The following is a 27,351-nucleotide window of genomic DNA, read 5'->3' as shown; positions in this document are numbered from 1 at the left end:
TGACTTAATTCCGTTTGGCATTCTCTACCAGTCAACCAGCTGACCAAACAGAAACAACTTTAAGTTGGTGGTGCGATAAAGTGCACATGCATACTGAAAAATACATACCTACATTACAAAAACAAATGCACAAATTCATACAATACATATACATACATACATAAAATATCAAATTAGGATGACCAATGACGATTGATCTGCCGAAGAAAGAACCCATTCATAGCATGAACGCAGAGCGACTAGGAGCTCAAAAATTCAAAATTTTTATTTATTATTATAGGATATTATATATCGCTTAGTAATTGTCGTATGGTTTAACAACATTGGTTGACGTCAAATAAATTACTAAAAAAACTAAGTTTACTGCCGCTTCCAAGGCGTCAGTGCAGAAGAAGCGGTAACAAACAAAATAGGTACTCACTCTCCGAATCATTTCAGGTAGAGCATTCCAGAGCCTTACAGCCTGAGCCTGGAAAGATTTGTAAACCTATAGATGTAATGAAAATCTTACGTCTCCCCTGTCCTTGTGGTATCTCACGAGTCTCTCCAGCTCAGCGGGGATCATGCGCCCGCGCTCATCCGACGGCACGCAGATGCAGTAGTCGGTCCCCAGACCGCAGACTGACGCGCACGATTTCACAGAGTAGTGGCACTGGTGGAGAAGAATACGATGAGAATTATTTTTTTTTTTTTTGTGAAATTCTCTGAATCCTAACAGAGTTGGTAACCTTATGTTCGTTACGGATCCTCAATTTTAAATTGCTTCATATAATTTTTGACGACAAACAAACTAGTTGATGATGAAACTAATATACTTACATATCATCGCGTCTATATCCCTTACGGGGTAGACAGAGCCAACAGTCTGGAAAAAACTGAATGGCCACGTTCAGCTGATTGGCTTGATGATAGAATTGAGATTCAAATAGTGACAGGTTGCTAGCCCATCGCCTAAAAGAAATATCCCAATTTTATAAGCCTATCCTTTACTCGCCTTTTACGACATCCATGGAAATGAGACTTTACTTTACTTATACTTTATATTTACTTATACTTTTGTTTTTAACGGTACCGGTCACCACACGTCATGAAACTGACCTGATCAGAAGTGAACATGACTAGATGACCAGGTATGCTGGTGAGACCCTTCTCCTTGTACTGGGGGAACTTGTGGTGGCGGGCGGCCAGGAACGCGTACAAGTTGGACACGGAACCACCTGTGGACATGTTCAGTTTAAGTCTTATACTAATTTATTGGTAACGATGAAAAAAGAAGTGCCGTGTGGTTCCCGGCACCAGTACAAAAAGGAATAGGACCACTCTATATCTTTCCCATGGACGTCGTACAAGGCGACTAAGGGATAGGCTTACAAACTTGGGATTCTTTTTTAGGCGATGGGCTAGCAACCTGTCACTATTCGAATCTCAATTCTATCATTAAGCCAAATAGCTGAACGTGGCCATTCAGTCTTTTCAAGACTGTTGGCTCCGTCTACCCCGCAAGGGATATAGACGTGACCATATGTATGTATGTATGAAGAAAAAACCATTGTTGCAAAAATACTATACTTAAGAGTTCTTGTAGCCAGAACTCCTCCGTCACATGATAATAAGTTAGAATTAAGAAAAAACAACGATACATACATACATATGGTCACATCTATATCCCTTGCGGGGTAGACAGAGCCAACAGGCTTGAAAAGACTGATCGGCCTCGTACAGCTGTTTGGCTTAATGATGGAATTGAGATTCAAATAGTGATAGGTTGCTCGCCCATCGCCTAAAAAAGATTCCCAAGTTTGTAAGCCTTTCCCTTAGTCGCCTTTTACGACATCCATGGGAAAGAGATGGAGTGGTCCTATTCCTTTTTGTACTGGTGCCGGGAACCACACGGTACATTCATTGGTAACGAAGAAAAATCTTGTCTTGTCTTGTCTCTCTGTCTCGTCTTAAGAGTTCTTGTCTTGAAGTCCTCCGACACATGATAATAAGTTAGAATTAAGAATACAACGATGGATGGAAGAAAAAGAAAAACAATGATGAAGAGAAGGTATGGGATATAATGAAGGAAATGCTTGATAGAACGGAATGATTTTAGTCATTCCATCCTCTTAATCATCTCCATTTTCCATTATCAAAAAGGGTCGATAACCAAACAGGTCGGATTTTTAAAATGTTTCGTTTATTCTAATTTCATTTTTTGAATACTAGTGTTTTATTGGTGTCTCCTTTTGTCAGTGGAAAAGTAAAGACCGTATTTTTGCAATCACTTTATTTTATATCATACATACATATGGTCACGTCTATATCCCATGCGGGGTAGACAGAGCCAACAGTCTTGAAGACTAACTGGCTACGTTCAGCTATTTGGCTTAATGATAGAATTGAGATTCAAATAGTGACAGGTTGCTAGCCCATCGCCTTAAAGAGAAATCCCAAGTTTATAAGCCTATCCCTTAGTCGCCTTTTGCGACATCCATGGGAAAGAGATGGAGTGGTCCTATTCTTTTTTTTATTGGTGCCGGGAACCACACGGCACTTTTTGCAATCTCTTTATTTTATTTATTCCTGCCACTTATTTAGTGGCATCTCTGAAACAAGGAGAGCTGCTGGTTTACCAGGCAAACGAATCCATAACAAGGGTCAAGTTATGATGACCACACTGACCTGGAGCCAGGATTGAGTCGCCGCAGTTCCACCCGATGATCTCCCTCATCTTGTGGAGAACCACATTCTCCATCAGAATGAAGACCGGCGCGATCTCGTAAGTAAACATGTTGGTGTTGGCGGCAGCCGTCAGCCATTCCCCGGCCAAAGAGATGATGTCGAGGCCCGAGGAGAGCTGGTTGAAGAAGTGGGGGTGACCTGGTGAAGAAGGAATTTTTGGTTTTAAAATCTGTTCCCGGCACCAATACAAAATAGGATCACTCCATCTATTTCCCATGGATGTTGTAAAAGGCGACTAAAGGATAGGCTTACAAACTTGGGATTCTTTTTTAAGCGATGGGCTAGCAACCTGTCGCTATTTGAATCTCAATTCTGTTATTAAGCCAAATAGCAGAACGTGGCCATTCAGTCTTTTCAAGACTGTGGCTCTGTCTACCCCGCAAAGGATATGGACCTGATTATATGTAGGTATGTAAAATCTACTGAAAAATAGTATAACTTTAAGAAGTGGGAGTACTCTTTTTGTTACCCAATGAAATCTTCAATCAAAGTTTACGTACGTAAATAAAAACAAAACAATTTGGAAAGACAATATGATTGTTGTAAACAGTTTTATGGTCAGTCGCCGGCCGGATGCAATACCGCGCGCCATTGGGCAGGCAGATTACATCCGGTATCTCGGATTGAACGGTAATCAAAGAGTCCCGCAGAAAAAATAGGTCAAAAACTATAAATGAAAGTGTTAAAATCTTGTTATGATCAAGACATGTTTTTTTTTAAAGAGTAGATTTATTTTCAAAATTGGATACAAGGTATCACTTATTGACGTCACATAACTTAAATCTAATAATAACTACTACCGCTAAATCGTGGACGAATGCACATTGTGTGAAAAGTAACTTTTACTTGAAAGCCAAGTTTAGCAAGATGGCGTAGTGATGGAATGAGATCCAGATATTGTTTTAAGTGTCACAGCAGAATGATAACACTACAAAACATATTGTACTCTGTTAAACCCTCATTTTTACACCACAACGATAGGAGGGTATGTTTTTTAATCAAACATCTCCATTTCCTCCCGATAAGCACTCCCTCGGGACCTCATTCTATTATCTACACCCGCCTCTGTCGGGGACATATTTTTTTTATATTTTTTATCTTTGAGTTATGGCGGTCTTTTTCGAAGTGGCTTATCTGTGGTGCGTTAAAATGGCGGGAAAGATTTTATTTATTAACATTAAACATCATTAATATTTATTTTATTAAATACCTACTAGTCTTATTTACTAGTATAAAACCGTCAACTAGTCTAACGTGACAATCTCCATATTGTTTTTAGAAATTAATATTTTTTTTTAGTTTGTAGTTTAGAAATTTAACTTTTATTTTATATAGGTAATTTTATTATTAGTACAATTATATGTATATTTTTTTCTCATATATTATTTAAACCTCTATTGTATGTAGTTATTTTTTGATGCAATAAAGTTTATTTTACAGTTAAAGCAAAAAAATGTAAGTAATTGTTTAAAAAAAATCGTAAGTCGCAGAAGTAACGGCAAGTGAAAAATATTTACCAAAAGAAAGAAACAGAAATTTTTCAGCAAGTAAAATGCTGTCATCGCTGACCACAGAGTTCAGAAGCCAACAGCAAATTCTCCATTATTCAAGATCTTCACAGAATCTCCTCATAATGGATGTCCAACATGGCGTCTTCAATTTGGCGGGAAACGAGCAAGATGGCGGTCGATTTTTATGGCTAGACATCATAAAACCGGATCGCGGGGATTTGAATATTTGTAGCGGTATTAAGAAGCTATTTTATGCTGATCGATGTTGTGAGTAGACTTCAAAAAAGATAGACAAATTTATTAATCTCAAATTTCTTTGGGTAATATTGTTTTGTGCTGTTTTGTATGTTCTACTCTTATGGTGCAATAAAGAGTTTTATCTATCTATCTATTACATTGGTCGAAATACGTAAGTTTCTACTAACTGAATACAATCATATAGTCTCTTCTATATCCCTTGCGGAGGACTCAGAGCCAACAATCTTGGAGAGACTGATAGTCCATTATTTTTGGCTAAAAGATAGAATTGAGATTCATATAGTGACAGGTTGCCAGCCCATTGCCTAAAAGAATCCCAGGTTTATAAGACTATCCCTTAGTCGCCTTTCACGACATCCATGGAAATTCTTTTTTTTTATTGGTGCCGGGAACCACACGGCATCCTAACTAAACATTTTTCAAAAAACGACCCTCTTAAACGCGAGGCTAATTGAAATTCCTCGATTTAATTCTGTTAGCAGCTGCGTAGTGCGATAAACTCTCTCCAGAGACGGGGGGCGATTGACAAACAAGTGCGGTTTGAATGACAACAGGATTTAGTGTTCCTTTTTTATTTTCAGATGAAATAGTTGGTTGGCGGTACGAAATTACAAGTGTATGTATGTAAGTAAATGTTGATGTTAATTACATGTGTAAGTGTAAAAAAAATTGTATTTTTGAAACACCTTAAAAAAGATCTGATGGTAGGAATTTGAAGAAATCTTACTCTTTAAACTTTTAGAGGCATACTAATTTAGTCTAATTTTAATACGGTATGACTACTACTACTAGCTTAGTGGAACCTACATATGTATATATATTATTATATTATTTTTAAAAGCCTTAATACGCATCCTCAATGCTTTTTATGTGTGCTGCCTCGTTAACTATGGATTTTCCTTTTTAATTTGGTTGACAGTTTTTTATGTGCAATAAAGAGTTTGCAAACAAACAAACTTATAAAAATGGCAAAATGAGTAAAAATTCAAGCGAAACAGAATGAACACTTTTAAGATACAATAAATTTAACCACGCGTACATACGTAATTTATTTAGTTTTCTAAACAATCATGTTATCATACCGCCCAAACACGAGGGTATCCACAAAACTAAGTTAATCTATTATTATTCTAACAATACTGACATCATGATTCTGCGTGAAAAGGAACGCGGCCACAATGGCGGATGATTGTAGCGGCACGTGCCGAAAGCGCGGGAAAAAATATAACCTCATAACAATTTATAACCTTATCGTTTTGATTTAAATCCCAAAATCGTTTAATAACCGAATTTTTAGTTTATAACAACGATAATAATCCATATTTTGATGACGCTTAAGTGTATTTTTGAATGTAACATGTTAAAATGCTAGAAAATATTGTCTTTGACAGAATATTTCGAAGGGAAATCCTCGTGGGATTGAAGTGGGCTTCAGAATATCTGTCTTTTGAGTAAGTACTATCTGTGTTACTGACATAACGATGATATAAAAGTATTATTGATGTTTATAGAGTGTTTTGAGCCATATTTTGGCCTTTTAATGGGGTGCGATATAATCTATACTAATATTATAAAGCTGAAGCATTTGTTTGTTTGAACGTGCTAATCTCAGGAACTACTGGTCCGAATTGAAAAATTATTTTTGCATCGAATAGACCATTTATCGAGGAAGGCTTTAGGCTATAGATAAGGAGCAAAGAAATAATGAAAAATGTGAAAAAAACGTGGAATATTATTCATTCTTGAGGGCTTTAATGCTGCCCATAATAACTATTACACGCGGACGAAGTCGCGGGCACAGCTAGTCCTAGATAAAACTAAGAGAGAAGTAATTATCATTTTTAGCATACATACATAAAATCAGGCTTTTTCATTCAGGGGTAGGTAGACATACCTACCCCTGAATGAAAAATAAAAAGCTACATCATTCCACTTGCCATGATCTCTGCGTACTTCTTTCGCTTCATCCAGATTCATAGCTTAATATTTTCTTTCACTCACAACGTATTCAAAATCAGGAATGTACCTAATATATTCCCGACCACGCGGCTCCCGGCAAAATAAACAACAATAAAAATTAATCAAACTATTTATACCCCACATTCCTTGACGGCATGCCTTGTCCGGGAAAATGTACGTGGATGTAAATTTTCTAGATGTACCTACTGTGTTTCGTACATTCAAATTCGTGGTCTGTAAGAGATGCGGTGACATCTATAGGCCACAAGTCACAACAACTAATCAAGCGACGCTATCAGTCGAAAATAGCGAATATAGCGAAAATTGCACTGGAAACCCAGTCCATAACCGTCATACTAATTTTAATTTTAATATTTAGTTTTTAGAGGTTATATTTTATTGATTATTGTTTTAACAATGAATGTTCTGATTAGGAATTTTTTCTTCCATTTGTAGGTGTTTTATTGTATTTATGCGTTGTTTGTACGCTTTGAAATAACCTACAAAGAAATAAGAACAATCTTTTATCTAGGGTGTAATGTGTGCACGCGACGCTATCAGTCAAAAATAGCTAATAATCTAACTCGCGCGGATTGGAGCATATATACAACCTCCGACACAACATCGTCTGTCGCGCGGTTCCCCAGGCGTCACACCAGCCTGGCGGAAGATCTTCCCTTTGGTGGCGGTCGAGGCGAATCAACGCTCCCGCTACAGAGCCATAAAAAAATAAATATTTTGTTTGAAGAGTTTCAAGCAGCATTATAGAGGTACCTATTTAACGATATTGTAATCATTTTAAAAAATTTTAATCATGACATCCATAAGAAAGAGATGGAGTGGTCCTATTCTATAGTGCTGGGAACCACACGGATGTATTTTTCAATACAACAACATAGGAAGGAAGTATGCAGAGATCGGGGCAAGTGGAAAGAGGTAGTCTCTGCCTACCCCTCCGGGAAAGAGGCGTGATTTTATGTATGTATGTATGTACAACAACATACCAAGAATGTTGACATTTAATTAACTATTTACTTTAAAAAAATGGACTTGCAAACGGACAACCGTGAAATAATTTTTAAAGAAAAATTGATAAAAGTTTTAAAAAATCTGTGATGCCTAGCTAATGTCACATCTAGTACTACCAACGTCAATGTCAAACTACCCCAGCCCTCTAAAATGCAGATTAAAAGGGAATTACAGAACACCTGAGTGGAATTAATCGCGACCCCATCTGCTGGCAACACTGGGGATTATATTGGATTCCTTTTGACGTATTAATATTATTTTTGCACTGGCAACCCAGTCCATAACCGTCATACGAATTTGTATTTTAACGTTTAGTTTTTAGAGGTTATATTTTATTGATTATTTTTTTCAACAATGAACTGACTTTTTGGTGCTCTGATTAGGACAATTTTCTTCTATTTGTAGGTTTAAATTTTGTTAGTGAGTTTTTGGTACGTTTTAAAATGTACGAAAAAATTTAAACAATCTTTAATTAAGGGTGTAATAGTGAAGACTCAGGTTATTAGACGTAGTGACTCTTTTCTGACCTCCTTAACTGGCATAAACTGCCATCGGCGTAGAGAAACTTGATAATATTTTTATAGGAACGTCTTTATCTTGATAAAACCTCGCACTTTTCACATATTTTCCATGACAATGGGGAAGTATCCACACAAATCCAAGCACTCGATAAAAATCAATCAATTCCGGCCCTCATCTGACAACGGATGAGCCGGGAAACTATGGTTATGCGAGGGGCCGCGAACCTACGCCGGAAAAACGGGGTGTTGTATAGAGATGTTCATGTAGAATGTGTAACATACATACATACATAAAATCACGCCTCTTTCCCGGAGGGGTAGGCAGAGACTACCTCTTTCCACTTGCCACGATCTCTGCATACTTCCTTCGCTTCATACATACATACACATACATAAACTCACGCCTCTTTCCCGGAGGGGTAGGCAGAGACTACCTCTTTCCACTTGCCACGATCCCTGCATACTTCCTTCGCTTCATCCACATTCATAACTCTCTTCATGCAAGCTCGGCGGTTTCGGGTACTTTAGAATGTATAAATAAATAAATAAATATATACGGGACAAATTACACAGATTGAGTTAGCCTCGAAGTAAGTTCGAGACTTGTGTTACGAGATACTTACTCAACGATACTATATTCTATAATACATACTTATATAGATAAACATCCAAGACCCAGGCCAATCAGAAAAAGTTCTTTTCTCATCATGCCCTGACCGGGATTCGAACCCGGGACCCGGGACCCAGTGTACTACGTACTACCGCTGCGCCACAGAGGCCGTTCAAATCTACAGAGTATCTAGAGAGAAGATAGCGTATTTTATGTAACCCTTTGACCAAAATGTATGTTAATTTGTGTCTATCTCGTGGATGTCGTAAAATTCGACTAAGGCAAAGGCTTACAACCTTGGACTCCCTCTTGTAGGCGATGGACTAGCAACCTGTCACTATTTGAATCTCAATACCATCATAAAGCTGAACCTAGCCTTTCAGTCAGAGCTAAGTCACCTTTAACGACATCCATGGGAAAGAGACGGAGTGATCCTATTACTTACATTTGTGCCGGGAACCACACGGCATTAACTAACATTTCTCTGCTATTTTTATTACGATCTGTGCTTCAGCAGAAATCTATTGACTCATGCCCCTATACTCCGGGCCCCTTGCAGCTATTACCCCGAATTTTCCGGGAGAGCAGCAGCCTGGAATAATCGCTTGTATCTGGGAACGACGGCGGATGATTGCTTGCATTTTGATGTCTCGTTTTAAGCTTTAGGATTTTTGATGTGCAGTGCCATTAAATGCAGCGAGGTCGTAAAATTGGAGCTATCTTGATATCTTAATATACGTACCTACATATATGGGGACATTGACTGCATATACATAACATATAAACACGTCTCTGCGGGGTAGACAGAGGCAACAGTCACCAAAAGACTGAAAGGCCACGCTCGGCTTAATGATAGAATTGAGATTCAAATAGTAACAGGTTGCTAGCCCATCGCCTAAAAGAGGAATCGCAAATATATACCTAAGCTTATCCCTTCATCGCCTTTTACTACATCCACGGGAAAGAGATGGAGTGGTCCTATTCTTTTTTCTATTGGTGCTGGGAACCACACGGCATTGACCGATTGATAATTAATATATAAGATGCAAATTACACAGATTACCTAGCCTCGATGTAAGTTCCAATTTATATTTTGTTAATGTACCAAATAAACGATTTTTCTATCTTTCTTTCTTTTGTATTATGGCATACTAATTCAAAGATACTAAAATTTGTACGTAATTAATTTATAACATTTATAAATATAAACTTTCTTCAGAAAACTCTTTTTTTTTTCAACATTTCAAACAGTAACAAAAACCGTCCACAACTATCCGAGATTAGCGCTTACATAACAGACTGAAAAAAAAAATTAATGATAAGACAAAAATAAAATTCAATTACCTAATAATAATGACAGAAAGGAAAAGCTTAAAAACACAACACTCACTTTTTACGACAAACGCGTAGGTAGTCTCGTGATTTTTCATCCGACCAATTTCATATAACCCTCAGTAACGGAATGAAACTATGTATTGTGACCCTACGTCAAACAATTCAATTATGTCCACAAATGGTCCGAAATGATCGCCACCCTAATCTTTAATTGTAGCATTGTGTCCTATTCGATTTTACAAGCAGTGGTTGATACTAAAACTGTATATTATTAAACTAGCTGTGGCCGCGACTTCGTCCGCGTGGAATAGTTATTTTGGGCATGGGACATGGCATTGAAGCCCTCAAGGACGAATAATTTTCCTTCTATGATAATCCTTCAGGGCTTCAATGATGCCCAAAATAACTATTCCACGCAAACGAAGTCGCGGGAACAACCGAAGCTAGTGGTGCAATAAAGTGTCTTTCTATCTATCATGGTGTAGCGGGAGCGATGATTCGGCTCGACCGCCACCAAAGGGAAGATCTTCCGCCAGGCTGGTGTGACGCCTGGGGAACCGCGCGATAGACGATGTTATGTCGGATGTTGTATATATAGCTCCAATCCGTGAAATCTTTGAAATCGCGATTTGGGTTCTTCGCTGCTATTGACTGAACGCGTCAATTTCTACGCGATGATTGACAGTAGTTGTTTCATTGAATGTTGTGACGAGTGGCGTAGAGATGTCGCCACAATGGCAACCGTTGCTTTGGCGTACATAAAGAAGGTTCCCTACAATTGGTTACCACAACATACATATTTGACACCGTCTGCCGTCCAAGCACTTACCGGTCTTGACCTGGTGTTTGAGCGTGGTCTTGCAGTCCTCCAGCAGCTGCTTCAGGGGGAGCGGCTCGTCGCGGAGTTGCAGGTCCAGCAGCTTCTCCATCTCCTCCGGCATTTTGAACTCCAGGATCTGAGATAAAGTTTGGGAATTAGCATTGTTTTTGATTCAAAATATGAGTGTATTGATAGAATAGATTTATTTTCAATATACCTTTAGATGTTGTTATTAATCGGGGATACATACATACATACATATGGATACGTCTATATCCTATGCGGGGAAGACAGAGCAAACAGTCTTGAAAAGACTGAATGGCCACGTTCAGCTATTTGGCTTAATGATAGAATTGAGATTCAAATAGTGACAGGTTGCTAACCCATCGCCTAAAAAAGAATCTTATGTTTGTAAGCCTATCCCTTTCTCGCCTTTTACGACATCCATGGGAAAGAGATGGAGTGGTCCTATTCTATTTTGTATTGGTGCCGGGAACCAAAGGACAAATTTTATTTTCAAAATTGGGCACAAGTAGGTAACACGTATTGACGTCACATCACTTATATCTTATTATACTACTGTCGCTTCCAAAGCGTACCAGTAGAAGAAGCGGCGGAACAAACTACACTGCAGCATTTTCACCGGACATCAATTCACAAATATATGTAGATCTCTTAAATCTAAATCGTCGATGAATGCACATTGTCTACATTAAAAAAATGAATGAATGTAAAATTAATTATTTTATTTTCCCTTAAACTATTATAAACTCCCTCCCGTGTGGTTCCCGGTATCAATAGAAAAAAGAAAGGTACCACTACATCTATTGGACGTCGTAAAAGGCGACTAAGGGATTGGCTTATAAACTTGGGATTCTTCATTAAGGCGATGGGCTAACAACCTGTCAATCAACAATCCCTCACTGTAAAGCATCAGCTACCACTTAAACTAATGTACATAACTCAGAAAGAGTCATTGGTACACGGATTTGAACCTGTGCTTCCACGTGCAGCACGCAATGTAATCTGGCACCTCATCTATTTGACCACCGACGCCTGACCTACTTATAGCGGGAGCGATGTTTCGGTCTCGACCGCCACAAAGGGTGTGTGATGCCTGGGGAACCGCAGCTCCGACGATGACGACGAGGGGTCTTCCCAAACTCCTGCGTGGGAGTTGGAGTGAATGGTCAGGGTCTTTTTACCCTCTTCATTGGCTTCATCGCTGCCTACGGCTGTAGGCAGGTCAATGGGGCGGCCATGGCGGCCTGGGTCATCTTCTTCTGTCTTCTGGGAGTTCCCATCGGCGGCGGCGTCATCACTGGGCGACGACGTCTGCCGCAAGGCAGCGAGGTGAGGGCTTCACGCGACGGTCCGGAGGGCGGGCGTGGAGCGGCGCGATGCCGCGCAGGTGGACGTGCGATGATGCGTCCGCCCTCTCTCCGACGATGTCGTGTCGGAGTTTGTATATATGCTCCAATCCGGGAATCTTTGCTAGCGCGATTTAGACTCTTCGCTGTTATTGGCTGATAGCGTCACGTGATTGACTGTTGTCACTTGTGGCGTAGAGATGTCGCCGCACACTTCTTTCTTTTAAAATAAGAAAGTTCTGGAATAAGAGGTCATAATTACCTTCTCGTTGCGGTCATTGACCTGCTGAACGTAGTCCAAAAGTACGTCGACCACTCGAGCCAGGAATTCCCGGGTTTGCGCGTTCGCATCCTCGCGGTAGGGGAGAATCGCTGGAACAAACGGTATTTTGTTAAAACAAACATACATATGTGTAGGGATTTTCACATTTTAATATTAGTTGTAAATAATAAAAATATAAACAAATAAAATTATATTTTAGTAACAAACGGACAACCGTATGTATAAAAACTCATACGCGGAACTCCTTCGTCGCCATAAATTCGGCGGACAAGAAAAAATTAAAATGTCAGTTTGACAAGTGTCAATGTCATTGTGTTTTTGCCCGTTTGTTTCTATACTCTTCAATATTTGATCAAAATTCAAATTCAAATCTTTCATTTTATCTTATATCCATTCCCCTCTTCTCTTACTCTGACTGCGCTTCACCTTCAATTAAGTAAGCTTTAAATCTATCGCTACACACATACATGTCATCACGTCATCTGTCACAGAGCCAACGGTCTCTAAAAGACTGAAAGGCCACGTTCAGCTGTTTGGTTTCATGATGGAATTGAGATTCAAATAGTGACAGGTTGCTAGCCCATCGCTAAAAGAGGAATCCCAAGTTTATTAATTTGTTACCAAACTTTCTATATCAGTCTTTATCTATTATCCTCGTCTAGTTAGCGGAAATGCACTTGTCTATGACTCAGTAGTCCCGGGTGTGGATCCCGGCCAGGGCATGATGAGAAACGGACTTTTTTCTGATTGGTCTGGGTCTTGGGTGTTTATAATACATACATATAATCACGTCTTTATCCCTTATAAAGGTAAACAGAGTCAATTGTCTCGCAAAGACTGATCGGCCACGTTCAGCTGTATGACTTGATATTAAATAAATATTCAAAGTTACACTCGCCTTTAACGACATCCATGGAAAAAGACGGAGTGGCCACATAAGCGCCGGGAATCGTACATGTAGTTCACTTTAAAATTACAATTCATTCAGATTAGACTCTTGGAAAGTGTAGGCAGAGTTCAAGTAATCAATTCCGCTGTCTAACCCTACGAGAAATGCACACCGCTGCACCGCAAGGTCGCGTAAGTGTACGAAAATGTACCTTTTAGTCAAAGAACATAATCCCTCACAATTTGCGCTCAACCCCTCGCATGCAGCGGCGCGGCCCGACAGGCCCGGCGAGATTAAAAACTGAGCGGCTTTTAATATCCCACGTCGGAATGTGTCGTGGGGTGCCCATGAAAGCGGGAAAATGATGCTTAATAATGTCAGTTTTTTTTAATTACAAAATATATTAGGCAGTGAACATTGACATAAAATTTATGTCAAAAAATTACATTCAAGATAAAATTTATTTTTTTGGCCGATAATAGGTACGAGCATACGATACATTAACCTTAAATTAAATAAAAATTTAATTAGATAAGAAACATTTAAAAATTGTTTTTGATTGTATTTTGTTATTTCATTTTTATTTTGCCAAGTATTTAAAATTTACAAATCAACGAATAAAAACAAAAGGAATACAAAATAATAAAAATGATAAGTGTGTTGGATAATATTAAAACATAGTTAAATTCCAACCAATGTTGTGATACCAAAAAGATATGAAAATTTGTAAGTGATATTGAAATGTCAAAAAAAAATTGAATGATGAGGGCATGATGAGAAAAGATTTTTTTTTGATTGGTCTGGGTCTTGGATGTTTATCTATATAAATATCTATTATAAAATATGGTATCGTTAAGTTAGTATCTCGTAACACAAGTCTCGAACTTACTTCGAGGCTAACTCAATCAGTGTAATTTGTCCCGTATACATATATTGATTAATATTAGATGTTACACAAATAAATAAAGTCCTTAATTTTTTGCCTAAAATCATATTCACTTCCACAACAGAAGTCGCAACACATCGCGCCTACATCCGCTCACAGATGTCTTTGATACGTGCCACGAATTACAAGGGGGACCACAACACGCAGTTTGGAAACCAAAACCCAATTCAATTTGACCCTTAAGCTGAAAGAAATAAAGTTCGTGGGTGCTGAAATTGAGTGTCCAAAGATATTTTTGCGACTTACAAGTTTCATAACAATAGTTTTGATTTTCGAATAACAAACAGATGTTCATGTTCTAATAAAACACAGATTATTTAAATACGGACTCGCTTTTCTAAATTTGAAAGCAAGCATTATTTTTTTATAAACAAACCATAGAGAAAGACATTTTAGTAGAAAAAAATAATAATAATAATGGGTACTATTTTATGTTATTTGTTATTTTTTTAATATCACATTACTACCTACTAGTAAAATATTTTTTATACTAATGACAAAAAAATGCCTGCGTTATCATATATATACAATATGTTATAGGTATATCTATAAAACAGTGTACCCTGTGGTTCCCGGCAGCAATAGAAAAAGGATTAGGCCACTCCTTCTCTTTCCCATGGATGTCATAAAAGGCGACTAAGGGATAGGCTTATAAACTTGGGATCCTTAATTTAGCCGATAGCAAGGCAAGGGATATAGACGTGATTATATGTATGCACCTACATCAAAAATATATATTTTTGATTAAACACTCGTTTGTTATCTATGTAATGGATTGTCTTTTTGAGAGATTGCTAACCCCTTTTGTCTGAGAGTTAGCATAAACTTGGATGAGCACAGACTATGCAAGTACCTTATCCTTTTTTTTTTAAACTAGGTACTATTGTTTCTGTGTTGCAATTTGAATTTCGATTTCATTATGAAGCTGTGGTATGAACGTGACTTTTAAGACTGTTGACTATGTCTGCCCCGCTAATTATATAGTTTGTTTGTTTGTTTGTTTGAACGCGTTAATCTCAGGAACTACTGGTTCGTATTGTTGAATCTTTTTGCGTTGAATAGACCATTAATCGAGGAAGGCTTTAGGCTGCAACTAAATAAGGAGCAAAAAAATAATGGAAAATGTGAAAAAAAACGGAGAAAATTATTCATCCTTGAGGGCTTCAATGATGCCCAAAATAACTATTCCACGCGAACGAAGGCGCGGGTATAGCTAGTGTATGTATATGTTTATTAGGACTAGTTTTACAATGTTGAGGGTTTCATATACTGACAGGTTGCTAGCCGTGAAGAGGAATCCCAAGTTTATAAGGCTATCTCCTAGTCGCCTTTAACGACACAAAGCTATCCACTACATATTGGTTTTATTCTAAGTGCTGAAAACCTTACGACACTACTTTTAATATCCTTAATTGCAATTTTAAATAGCAAAATTCCTCTAAACCTCTATCAGTAATCCTTAATCTCCACCGCCGCTATTTGCCAACAATAAAAAGCTCCAAAGTGCACAAGCTTCACTTTAACTCCCTCCGAAGGGGAGGGGTGTTATAATCTCTGTTAATACTATCAGTTTACTGTCACACGCAGTGTGTGGGGCCGGCCGAGTGGCTCTTGAGAAGAAAACTAAATAAAACAAATGGATTTCAGTGTAGCCTCGTGTTTTTGGGTCATGACTGAAAAGAAAGGTGTTATAAGTTGCTGTCTGAATTGTATGATCATCAATGTGTAATTTATACTTATATTAAAAAGCTTAAAGCTTTCCCTCCGGGAAAGAGGCGTGATTTTATGTATGTATGTATTAAAAAGCTGAAGATTTTGTTTGTTTAATCGCTAAAGCGCTAATCTCAGGAACTACTGGTTCGAGTTGAAAAAATATTTTTATGTTGAATAGACCATTTATCGAGGAAGGCTTTAGGCTATATAACATCACGGTACAACTATTAGGAGTGAAGAAATAATGGAAAATGTGAAAAAAACGGGGAAAATTATTCATCCTTGAGGGCTTCAATGATGCCCAAAATAACTATTCCACGCGGACGAAGTCGCGGGCACAGCTAGTGTGTAATATATTTAGACAAAAGTAAGTAGTGGGTTAGGCTAGTAAAGTTGGGATTCTTCTTTAGGCGATGGGCTAGCAACCTGTCACTATTTAAATCTCAATCCCATTGCAGCTGAACGTGGCCTTTTAGTCTTTTTGAGACTGTTAGCTCTGTCTACCCCGTAAAGGTAAAATCGTGATTATTTATGTATGAATAATCTCCTTAATTTACTTATTTTTTTTTAAATAAATTTCTTATGATGGTGAACAAAAAATTAACATACATACATATAATCACGTCTATGTATATCCCTTGCGAGGTAGACAGAGCCAACAGTCTTGAAAAGACTGAAAGGTCACATTCAGCTGTTTGGCTTAATGATAGAATTGAGATTCAAATAGGGACTATGAGGTTGTTAGCCCGTCGCCTACAAAAGAATCGCAAAAGTTATAAGCCTATCCCCTAATCGCCTTTTACGACATCCATGGGAATAACACGGAGAGGTGGTAAGAAATAGTTTTATAAATATTTAAAGAAATTCTCAAAATAAAATTGAGAAATATAGGGACGGTATATCCGCTATAGTAAACACAGCTAAGTAATGTCAAGAATGTCAATCACCCCACCCTTGCTATTCGCCACACTAGCGCCACGCGGCGTAGCGTATACAACGCAGCTGCATTGGCCCTTTAATTAAAATTCTTCAACTGCAATTTTCTCTACCGCTTCTTCAGCACTGACGCTTTGGAAGCGACAGTAAACTTAGTTTTAAGTAGTTTATTTCACGACAAACAATGTGGTGAAACCAAAAGATGTGACAATTATTAATTAATATGAAGTGTCTCTCATAATAATGAATAAAAGTTTTAAATTTGAATTTGTAATGCCACATTTTTTCAGCGTAGCTCGTCTTCTTTATAAAACAGTTTTCTTATTTTATTTCGGCGTGAATAATTTTCATAGCTCAATTATTATCTACTATATCTTAATGAAATTTCAAACTAAACTTACAAATTAACTTTAAATTCCTTATATGCGCACCATCACACGAGAAAATTTTTCAGCTAGGTTTATTTTTCAAAGGTTAATCATCTTTATGTTCTGCATCAGGTGTTTAAAAGATCGTAAAAAAAACACATTTTTACTAAGAAAAAATAATAAAGGTTTGTTTTGATATGCTCACAAACTAACTACAAAAAGGAAAAAAACTTTCTGGGTTGATTATTTGACAATACTTCATTAAAATTTATTAAATTTATGACGAACAAGAATTTTATCTTTCAAAACACATTAATATCACTCCAAGTGCGAATATTCATCAAAATAATCATAAATCTATTGAGTAAGGTACAGCCGCTAAGCCCGATCATTTATAGTGGCGCCCTCTATTAGGCCGCGAATTGATGGAGTGAGGATTATGGGATTTGGCGGGAAATGGATTTTTTATCTGTTTCCCTGATAGAGCGGCGGTGTTATAGGGTTAGGCATAGACAATATGAGTAAATTGAAATTGTTTTTTTTTTCGGTTTTGTGTGAGTTAATATTTTAAAATCTCTCACAGACATAAGTAGCTAATAATTCTTTAGAAAATTAAAGGCCACGTTAGCTGAATTGAGATTGGGAGATGATGATTGGTTGTTTGAATTAGCCCATCGCCTACGAGAAGAATCCCTTGTTTACTGAAATAGAATATAATAGATTAATTTTTCCAAATTGGATACAAGGTATCACTTATTGACGTCATTCATCACTTAAATCTTATTATAACTACTACCGCTTCCAAAGCGCATGTGTAGAAGAAGCGGCGGAACAAACTACACTGCAGCGTTTTTACGGGACGTCAATTTACAAATATAGATCTCTTAAATCTAAACCGTGGACGAATGCACATTGTCTACATTAAAAGACATGAATGAACGTCAAATAACTAGCTTTCCTTATTCGCCTTTTACGATATCCATGGTAAAGATATGGAATGGTCCTATTTGTCCTAACATTAGTATGGATTTTATTTTAATTTTCTGCTGTTTTTTCCAAAAATTCTTAAAATACAACTTTAAAACTCCGTGGAGTCTAGTGGACCATAAACAGCGATTCCCGAGACAGTTTGATCCTAAGGATCTCTGCCCCCTCTATAACGACCTCGGAGCTAAACCCCTCATTTGCGGGGTGGGTTTAAGTGAAATTGGATGCAGAATTTATGGTTTGAGACTAGAATCTCGGTTAAACTATTATCTGTTTTTTTTTTACATATATATATATATATATAATCACGTCTATACCCCCTGCGGGGTAGACAGAGCCAACAGTGTTGAAAAGACTGAAAGGCCACGTTCAGCTGTGAGGCTTCATGATACAATTGAGATTCATCTCTTTCCCATGGATGTCGTAAAAGGCAACTAAGGGATAGGCTTATAACCTTTACTACTTTAAATCTCAATTCTATAATTGAGCTTAACAGCTGAACGTGGCCTATCAGTCTTTTCAAGACTGGCTCTGTCTACCCCGCAATGGATATAAACGTGATTATATGTATGTATGTAATATAAGTTGGTATAGTAAAAAGAAAAAGAGTTTTATTGACTCATTTCAACAACATACTATGTACATATATCATTCATATAGTTAATTACCCACGATTTCATAATATAGACAAGTTTATATTTCAAAATTCAAGGGAAGCGATGCCGGGAGAAAAGCTAGCGACCAAACTTACTCGGCACAAAGTTTAAACCATCAACTACCCTTGTAGAACTTATCAATTAGCCCTGAGACCGAGGGTCCCACCCCGAGACCCGGGTTCGAACCCGGCAAACGCAGGATTAATTAACGATTGTTTTTTGTGTAAAAAAAAAAAGCAAACAAATTCTCTGCAGAATTCGTTGCCTATTGGATAGAAATGAAATAATGTGATATTGGTAGTTATGTATTATTAAATATATACATACATACATACATTTATTCACGTCTATATCCCTTGCGGGGTAGACAGAGCCTGTGATCTCGAATCTTATTCGTAACCTATCAGAGAGGCAGCGCACATAATAAACATTGAGGATGCGTTATAATAATCAATTTAGATTTAATAATAAAAGATTCTTATGGCAAGCTTCTAGAGTCCCGTGTGGTTCCCGGCACCAATACAAAAAAAAGGATTAGGACCACTCCATGTCTTTCCCATGGATGTCGTAAAAGGCGACTAGGGGATATGCTTACAAACTTGGGATTATTTTTTTAGGCGATGGGCTAGCAACCTGTCACTATTTGAATCTCAATTCTATCATTAAGCCAAATAGCTGAACGTGGCCATTCAGTCTTTTCAAGACTGTTGGCTCTGTCTACCCCACAAGGCATATAGACGTGACCATATGTATGTATGTCTTATAGTAAGTATGTATTCTTATTGGCATAATTTTTACCTACAAACATAAATAAAATTCGCACTGACTCCAAAATCAGTCTATTTAAAATAAATAATCAAAACAAACTGTATCCCCCCCCCTAATTCCAGAGACCAACAGATAGTCTATGGTCGTAAATAAAAAAAAAACAATCCGTGTCTATAGGCCGCAATGGCCGAATAATCCTGGAATATATTACGCGGCACAGAATAGTTTTAAAATTTGCAGAAGAGACACATTACACAAGAGTTACATACTCAAATAATAATCTTATTTTTGTACATACATACATACATATGGTCACGTCCACATCCCCTGCGGGGTAGACAGAGCCAACAGTCCCGAAAAGACTGACAGGCCACGCCCAGCTATTAGGCTTAATTATGGAATTGAGATTCAAATAGTGACAGGTTGCTAGCCCATCGCCTTAAAAAAAGAATTTCATGTTTGAAAGCGCCTTAGTCGCCTCTTACTACATTCATGGGAAAGAGATGGAGTGGTCTTTTTTGTATTGGTGCCGGGAACCACACGGCGGTTAATCACAAAGTTTAAAAAAAGGCGACTAAGGGATAGGGTTATAAACTTGGGATTCTTCTTTTAGGCGATGGGCTAGCGACCTATCACTAATTAAATCTCAAGTCTATCATCAAGCCAAAAACCTAGGCGTGGCCTATCAGCCATTTCAAGGGATACATACGTGAATATATGCATGTTGTAAAAAATTGTGTAGGTACCTAAGCGGGGAACGACTACTTTTTTCAATAAATGTACCTCTATTCCTACTTACTCTTTGAACAACCAAACCCCATAACAATTTGCCCCAGCTTTCGTCGTAATCCTTGCATTACTTGAGTAAAACATATCTCGGATATACCGAGAAGATAGACTCGTAAGAATTAATTGATTCTGGGGTGATTGAATCTCTTAAATATGTGTCGTTTCTCATTAAATATGTGGAATTTTGCTTCAGAATTAAATTTCCTAGCTTACATGCTGGTGCCGATGAAAAATCATTGTGAATTTTAAAAGTCAATTAAGGGAAAAGTTAACAAATTTAGGATTCTCTTTTTTTTCTTTTTTGTTAGTCTCGACATTAATGTATGGGTGTGAAAGTTGGGTATGGCAAAAGAAGCACAAAAGCAGAATAAATGTGGTGGAAATGAGAGCGTTAAGGAGTATGATGGGTGTGAAATTGAGTGACCGGATAAGGAACAGCGTGATAACGGAATGTTGTGATGTGAAAGAAGATGTACTTAGTTACAGGAATAGAAAAGGGTATGTTAAGATGGTTCGGTCATGTGAAGAGGATGAATGAAAGCAGGTTGACTAAGCAGATATACAAGGAGTGTGGAGGGAAAGGTCGGAGTGGGAAGACCTAGACGAACGTGTCTTGATCAAATTAAGGACGTCCTGGTAAAGGGTCAGGTCACGAGTACCCGAAACCGCCGAGCTTGCATGAAGAGAGTTATGAATGTGGATGAAGCGATGGCAGTATGCAGAGATCGTGGCAAGTGGAAAGAGGTAGTCTCTGCCTACCCCTCCGGGAAAGAGGCATGATTTTACGTATGTATGTTCCTTTTTAGGCGATGCGCTAATAGCTGAACGTGGCCTTACAGTATTTCCAGGATTATTAAATACGTCTACCCCGTTAGGTATACAGACGCGGTTATACATATGTATCTATATAACTAAAGCTCACAAACAAAAAAAATCTTACTTCTTTTGTCCTCAAACAAAGTGATCTCAGTTGCTCAACCCCTCTTTTTCCGTAGTGGGATATAGATTTATTTTAAAAATTGGATACAAGGTATCACTTATTGACGTCACATCACTTAAATCTAATTATAAGTTTATATGTCAGTGCGCCCCTCAGCTAGCTATAACCTCTGCACCTGACTTTCATTCCCATTTTAATTAATCACAGTTCACTGTAAACCGCGAAATGTCACGAAACAATATGTGATTAATTACAGTTGTAAAGAGGTACAAGGGAATTCAATTTGAAGTTGCATAAATATACATTCAGTCAGAAAAGTATCGGGAATGGATTATTTATTTATGGTTCCAAATTCAAATTTTTGTTTTTTTTGTTGTTGTTAGATTGGCACAACTGTTTTCCATTTTGGCGCGGAGTTTGAGTTGCATCTGTTGTTTACATTAAATACAGTGCTATTTTTAGTTATATCATATCTAGTGTGTATTGCTAATTTCATAATGGATAAAAACATCGAACAAAGAGTTTGTCTTAAATTTTGCATTGCCAATGGAATATCGTGTTCGGAGTCACTGAAAATGTTACAGAAGGCTTACGGTGAATCGACTTTATCAAAAACTCGTGCTTATGAGTGGTACAAAGCGTTCAAAAGCGGTCGAGATGTGATGGAAGATTTGCCTCGCTCTGGTAGGCCATCAACGTCTGCAACTGAAGTTAACATCGCAAAAGTGAAGGAAATAGTGACTGAAAATCCTCATTCAACTTTGAGAGAGATATCCACCGAACTTTCTGTATCTCACGAGTCGATCCGTACCATTTTAACTAATAATTTGGGTATGAAACATGTTGCCGCTCGGCTAGTCCCAAAAGACCTGAATTTTTTTCAAAAACTCAATCGCATGAGAGTCGCTGAGGACATGCTAGAACGAGTCAATTCCGACCCAACATTCATGAAACGCATTGTTACTGGTGACGAGACGTGGGTTTACGAGTTTGACATGCAGACTAGTCAACAAGCTTCGGAGTGGCGCCTTCCAACTGAACCGAAACCGAAAAAACCACGCCAAAGTCGTTCAAAAGTCAAAGTCATGTTGACTGTTTTCTTTGACTATCGCGGTGTTGTGCACTCGGAATTCTTGCCGGAAGGTCAAACGGTAAATAAGGAATATTATTTGAGTGTTATGCGGCGTTTAAGAGAGCAAATCCGACGAAAAAGGCCAGATTTGTGGAAAGAAAATTCTTGGATTTTGCACCATGATAATGCACCTTCGCACAAGGCCATCATTGTGAACGAATTCTTAACCAAACACTCAACAAATACCATCGAGCAACCACCATATTCACCAGATATGGCTCCAGCCGACTTTTTTCTTTTTCCTAAACTCAAATTACCACTTCGTGGCACCCGTTTTCAATCGGTAGAAGACATAAAAGAGAATTCGCGGCGAGAACTGACCTCAATTCCGGAAACAGCGTTTAAAAAATGTTTTGATGATTGGATTATTCGTTGGCGTAAGTGTATCGTTTCTAAAGGAGCATATTTTGAAGGTGATAAAATAAATTTGGATGAATAACAAACAGTTTGTGTATTATTGATCTTTTCCTGCTACTTTCTTGACAGAGTAGTATGTACATTACTTCTTCTGTTCATACTAATAACAACTTTTTTTTTATATATATACGGGACAAATTACACAGATTGACTTAGCCTCGAAGTAACTTCGAGACTTGTGTTACGATAGATACTAACTCAACGATACTATATTTTATAATAAATACTTATATAGATAAACATCCAAGACCCAGGCCCTGGCCGGAATTCGAACCCGGGACCTCCGGTGTCACAGACAAGCGTACTACCGCTGCGCCACAGAGGCCGTCAAAGGAGTTACTTAAGAAGAGAAAAAAATAAAGATTTATATTATAAATATTTACTTAATACTTGTAATAACGTCTTTATCCTCTTCGGAGTAGACAGAGCCAACAGTTTTGAAAAGACTGAATGGCCACGTTCAGCTATTTGGCTTAATGATACAATTGAGATTGAAATAGTGACAGGTTGCTAGCCCATCGCCTAAAGAAGAATCCCAAGTTTGTAAGCCTGTCCCTTAGTCGCCTTTTCCGACATCCATGGGAAAGTGATGGATTGGTCCTATTCTTTTTTCATTGATGCCGGGAACCACACGGCATACAATAGTTATATCTGAATGTATACAAACTAAAAATATACATTATTATTTCAGTTCCTAAAGATAAGGATTCGAGTTGTCATTATGACAAGATCTGTTTCCTGACTCAGGATATTACTAGGATCAGGTTACAAGTAGGGGAGATATACATATAGATATGAACCCACTTGCCGAAAGAGATGGGTTATAGTAGTGTATATTATGAGGTAATTTTTTTTATCCTTTAATCTGAAGTATATGTATATGTACTCGTATGTTAGAATGTATGCTTCTACTACATACATACATACATAAAATCACGCCTCTTTCCCGGAGGGGTAGGCAGAGACTACCTCTTTCCACTTGCCACGATCCCTGCATACTTCCCTCTACTACATATGTATTTTTTTATGGGCAATAATGATCATTTGTGTTGTATTGCCGTGTGGTTCCCGGCACCAATACAAAAATGAATAGAACCACTCCATCTCGTTCCCATAGATGTCGTAAAAGGCGACTAATGGATAGACTTACAAACTTGAGCTTCTTTTTTTAGGCGATGGGCTAGCAACCTGTCGCTATTTGAATCTCAATTCTATCTTGATCTATATCTTGATCAAATCGGAGACGTTCTAGCAAAAGGTCAGGTCAAGAGTGCCCGAAACCGCCGAGCTTGCATGAAGAGAGTTATGAATGTGGATGAAGCGAGAGAAGTGTGCAGGGATCGTGGCAAGTGGAAAGATGTAGTCTCTGCCTACCACTCCGGGAAAAAGGCGTGAAACTAGCTCCGTGTCGTAGACAGTCTACGGCGTAGATGTCTAAAACGTAAGAATGTACTTACGCTGTATACCGTCTACGCCTGAGATACGATATAAACGTAACTTTAAAAAAAAAATGTCCGTGCCGTGTGGTTCCCGGCACTAATAAAAAAAGAACAAGTCCTGTTTTTCGTTCTCGTCTCGTCTCGTTGCTATGGATGTCGTAAAAGGCGACTAAGGATGGGGTTATAAACTTGCGATTCTTCTTTTAGACGATTGGCTAGCAACTTGTCACTATTTGAATCTCAATTCTATCTTAAAGCCAAATAGCTGAACGTGGCCTATCAGTCCGCTCAGGACTGTTGGCTCTGTCTACCCCGCAAGGGATATAGACGCGATTATATGTGTGTATGTATGTAGGTATGTAAAAAAATGGCCGTGCCGTGTGGTTCCCGGCACTAATAAAAAAAAGAACAAGACCACTCCGTCTCGTTCCCATGGATGTCGTAAATGGCGACTAAAGAAAAGAATAGAATAGAATAGATTTATTTTCAAAATTGGATAAAAGGTATCACTTATTGACGTCACATCACTTTAATCTAATTATAACTACTACCGCTTCCAAAGCGCTTGTGTAGAAGAAGCGGCGGAACAAACTACACTGCAGCATTTTCATCGGATGTCAATATTCAAATATTGATCTCTTAAATCTAAATCATGGACCATCGGACCATTGTTTGCACATTGTCTACATTAAAAAACATGAATGAATAATTGACATTGATTAACATGAATAATTCTACATTCTTGCGATTCTTCTTTTAGACGATTGGCTATGGAAGTCGTAAAAGGCGACTAAGGGATAAGCTTACAAACATGGGATTCTTTTTTAGGCGATGGGCTAGCAACATGTCACTATTTGAATCTCAATTCTATCATTAAGCCAAACAGCTGAACGTGATCTTATAGTATTTTTAAGACTGTTGACTCTGTCTACCCCGCAAGGGATACAGACGTGATTACATGTATGTATATTTATTACATTATACTTACAATCATAGTAGAGGTTCCCCACTGCCGAAGTCAGCTTGGGAGTCCCTTGACCCGACAGCGCTGCCATCCTCTCTCCCTAGGGACAGACAGACAAACTGTTAATACACGGACATACATACATACGTCAGCTAGTACATAAAGATACACGTTTTTTGACAAGAGATCAGGTTAAAAGTACCCGAAACCGCCGAGCTTGCACAAAAAGAGTTATGAATGTGTACGAAGCGAAAGAAGTATGCAGGGATCGTGGCAAGTGGAAAGATGTGATCTCTGCCTACCCCTCCGGGAAAGTCTCTTTATCTATCTTCAGTTTGCGTATATTTATCTTGTTCAAACCTTGCATTTTCTTTATTCTTTTCCGAGGAAATGGTAAAAGGTCATTAATTCGTTCATTCATTCATTCGTTTGTTTTATTCATTCATTCATTTATATAATCACGTCTATATCCCTTGCGGGTCAGACAGAGCCAGCAGTCTTTAAAGACTTATAGGGCACATTCAGCTGTTCGGCTTTTCAAATTAATATTATTCCATTCTTATTCCTTTAAAATAGTGTATTAATATTATGTGTGCCGTGTGGTTCCTGGCTCCAAAAAAAGGATAAGGCCGCTCAAACCCGCAGGTAAGTATATTGTAGGTAAATATGCTAGTCTCGTTATGATATTTCCCCTGGCCGTGGGCATAAATAGACAACATACATACATACATATAGCCACGTCTTTATCCCTCGCGGGGTAGGCAGAGCCAACAATCTTGAAAACACTGATAGGCCAGGTTCAGCTGTTTGGCTTAATGATAGAATTAATATTCGAATAGTGACAGGTTGCTATCCCATCCTCCCAGTCGCCTTTTACGGCATCCATGGTAAAGAGATGGAGTGGTCTTATAATTTTTTCTATTTGTGCCGGGAACCACACGGTTTAAATAGACAACCTGTTTTATTAAAAACATCTGAAAATTCCCTGGTAAGATTCAAGGATTTTCTGGTTAAAGTAACGTCTTTCTCTCTTACAGGGTAGACAGAGCCGTTCAGCTGTATGGCATTATGGGATTGAGCTGAAGATAGTGGCAAGCTAGCTCATCGCCTAAAAGTAGAATCCCACATTTATAGACTTTTCCGTATTCCCCTTTTACGATTACGAAAGAGATATCATGGAGTGGTCCTGATCTTAAATGCCCCGAACTACACAAGTTTGATCAATAATTTGCACAATTTATTAAACTATTTAACTTAATTAATATGAAAATACCATCTGTGATAAATGATAATGATGTAAAATTAATAAAAAAAATCATTTAATCTGATAACTTTATCATAAACATGATATCCAAAATCTACATGATTAATAAAATAAAAAGATATTTTAACATGCGAAGCGCACAAAGAGATGTAAAACAAGATGGCGGCCGAATATCAAGATGGCGTCTCAAAATGGCGGACAAAGCGAATGGGAACTAACCAACTGTATCTGTCCTGCAATTTGCTTGCAGTAAGAAAAGAATCCGTCCAGATTCAATTTTGACATTCTCTAACCTCTACGTCTAGTCTGGAAAAAGAAAAAAAAATGTGTTAATCTTTGGGAAATTCGCTATTTCGAAAGAAAAAAGCATTAATTTGGGAATGACCTTCGAATAAACATTTAGTCTTTTTTTGATGAAATATGTTTTTCTTTTTAAAGGAATTTTTCTTTGCTTAAAAGTAATTAAAATTTTTAATGCATGATATTTATAAAATATAATTTTCTTATGGTAACTATAATGAATTTAAGCTTCAAAAATGAATGATTGATTAAATAAACACATGAATGAATGAATTGTGACAATGGAAAAAAACAAAACTACATCTAACGAACAATATTAATACCAACCTTATTAAAAATCACTTATATATATACAATTAATTTGATATACTAATTAAATGTTAACACTACTTGTAAGATATATTCTTTGTTGAAAAACAG

The 27,351-nt window shown here is 37.8% G+C and overlaps 1 protein-coding gene across 1 annotated transcript in view; it reads right to left on the bottom strand.

Annotated features, from left to right (window-relative positions):
* Positions 1-27,351, bottom strand: part of LOC106137457 (glutamate decarboxylase) — a 49,744-nt gene extending 22,393 nt beyond the window's left edge. Inside the window, exons 1-8 of the mRNA XM_060952718.1 lie at positions 27,259-27,351; positions 26,851-26,937; positions 25,392-25,467; positions 12,403-12,512; positions 10,780-10,906; positions 2,668-2,865; positions 1,099-1,217; positions 512-652 (exon numbers count right to left, since the gene is read on the bottom strand). Coding sequence (XP_060808701.1) covers positions 512-652; positions 1,099-1,217; positions 2,668-2,865; positions 10,780-10,906; positions 12,403-12,512; positions 25,392-25,467; positions 26,851-26,916 — 837 coding nt within the window. The 5' untranslated portion in view covers positions 26,917-26,937; positions 27,259-27,351. The remainder of the gene's footprint in view (positions 1-511; positions 653-1,098; positions 1,218-2,667; positions 2,866-10,779; positions 10,907-12,402; positions 12,513-25,391; positions 25,468-26,850; positions 26,938-27,258) is intronic.

Source organism: Amyelois transitella, chromosome 29 (genome assembly GCF_032362555.1).
Source record: "Amyelois transitella isolate CPQ chromosome 29, ilAmyTran1.1, whole genome shotgun sequence".
Lineage (NCBI taxonomy): Eukaryota > Metazoa > Arthropoda > Insecta > Lepidoptera > Pyralidae > Amyelois > Amyelois transitella.
The sequence above is the reverse complement of the archived record's forward strand: the minus strand, read 5'-3'. Positions and strand labels throughout refer to the sequence as shown.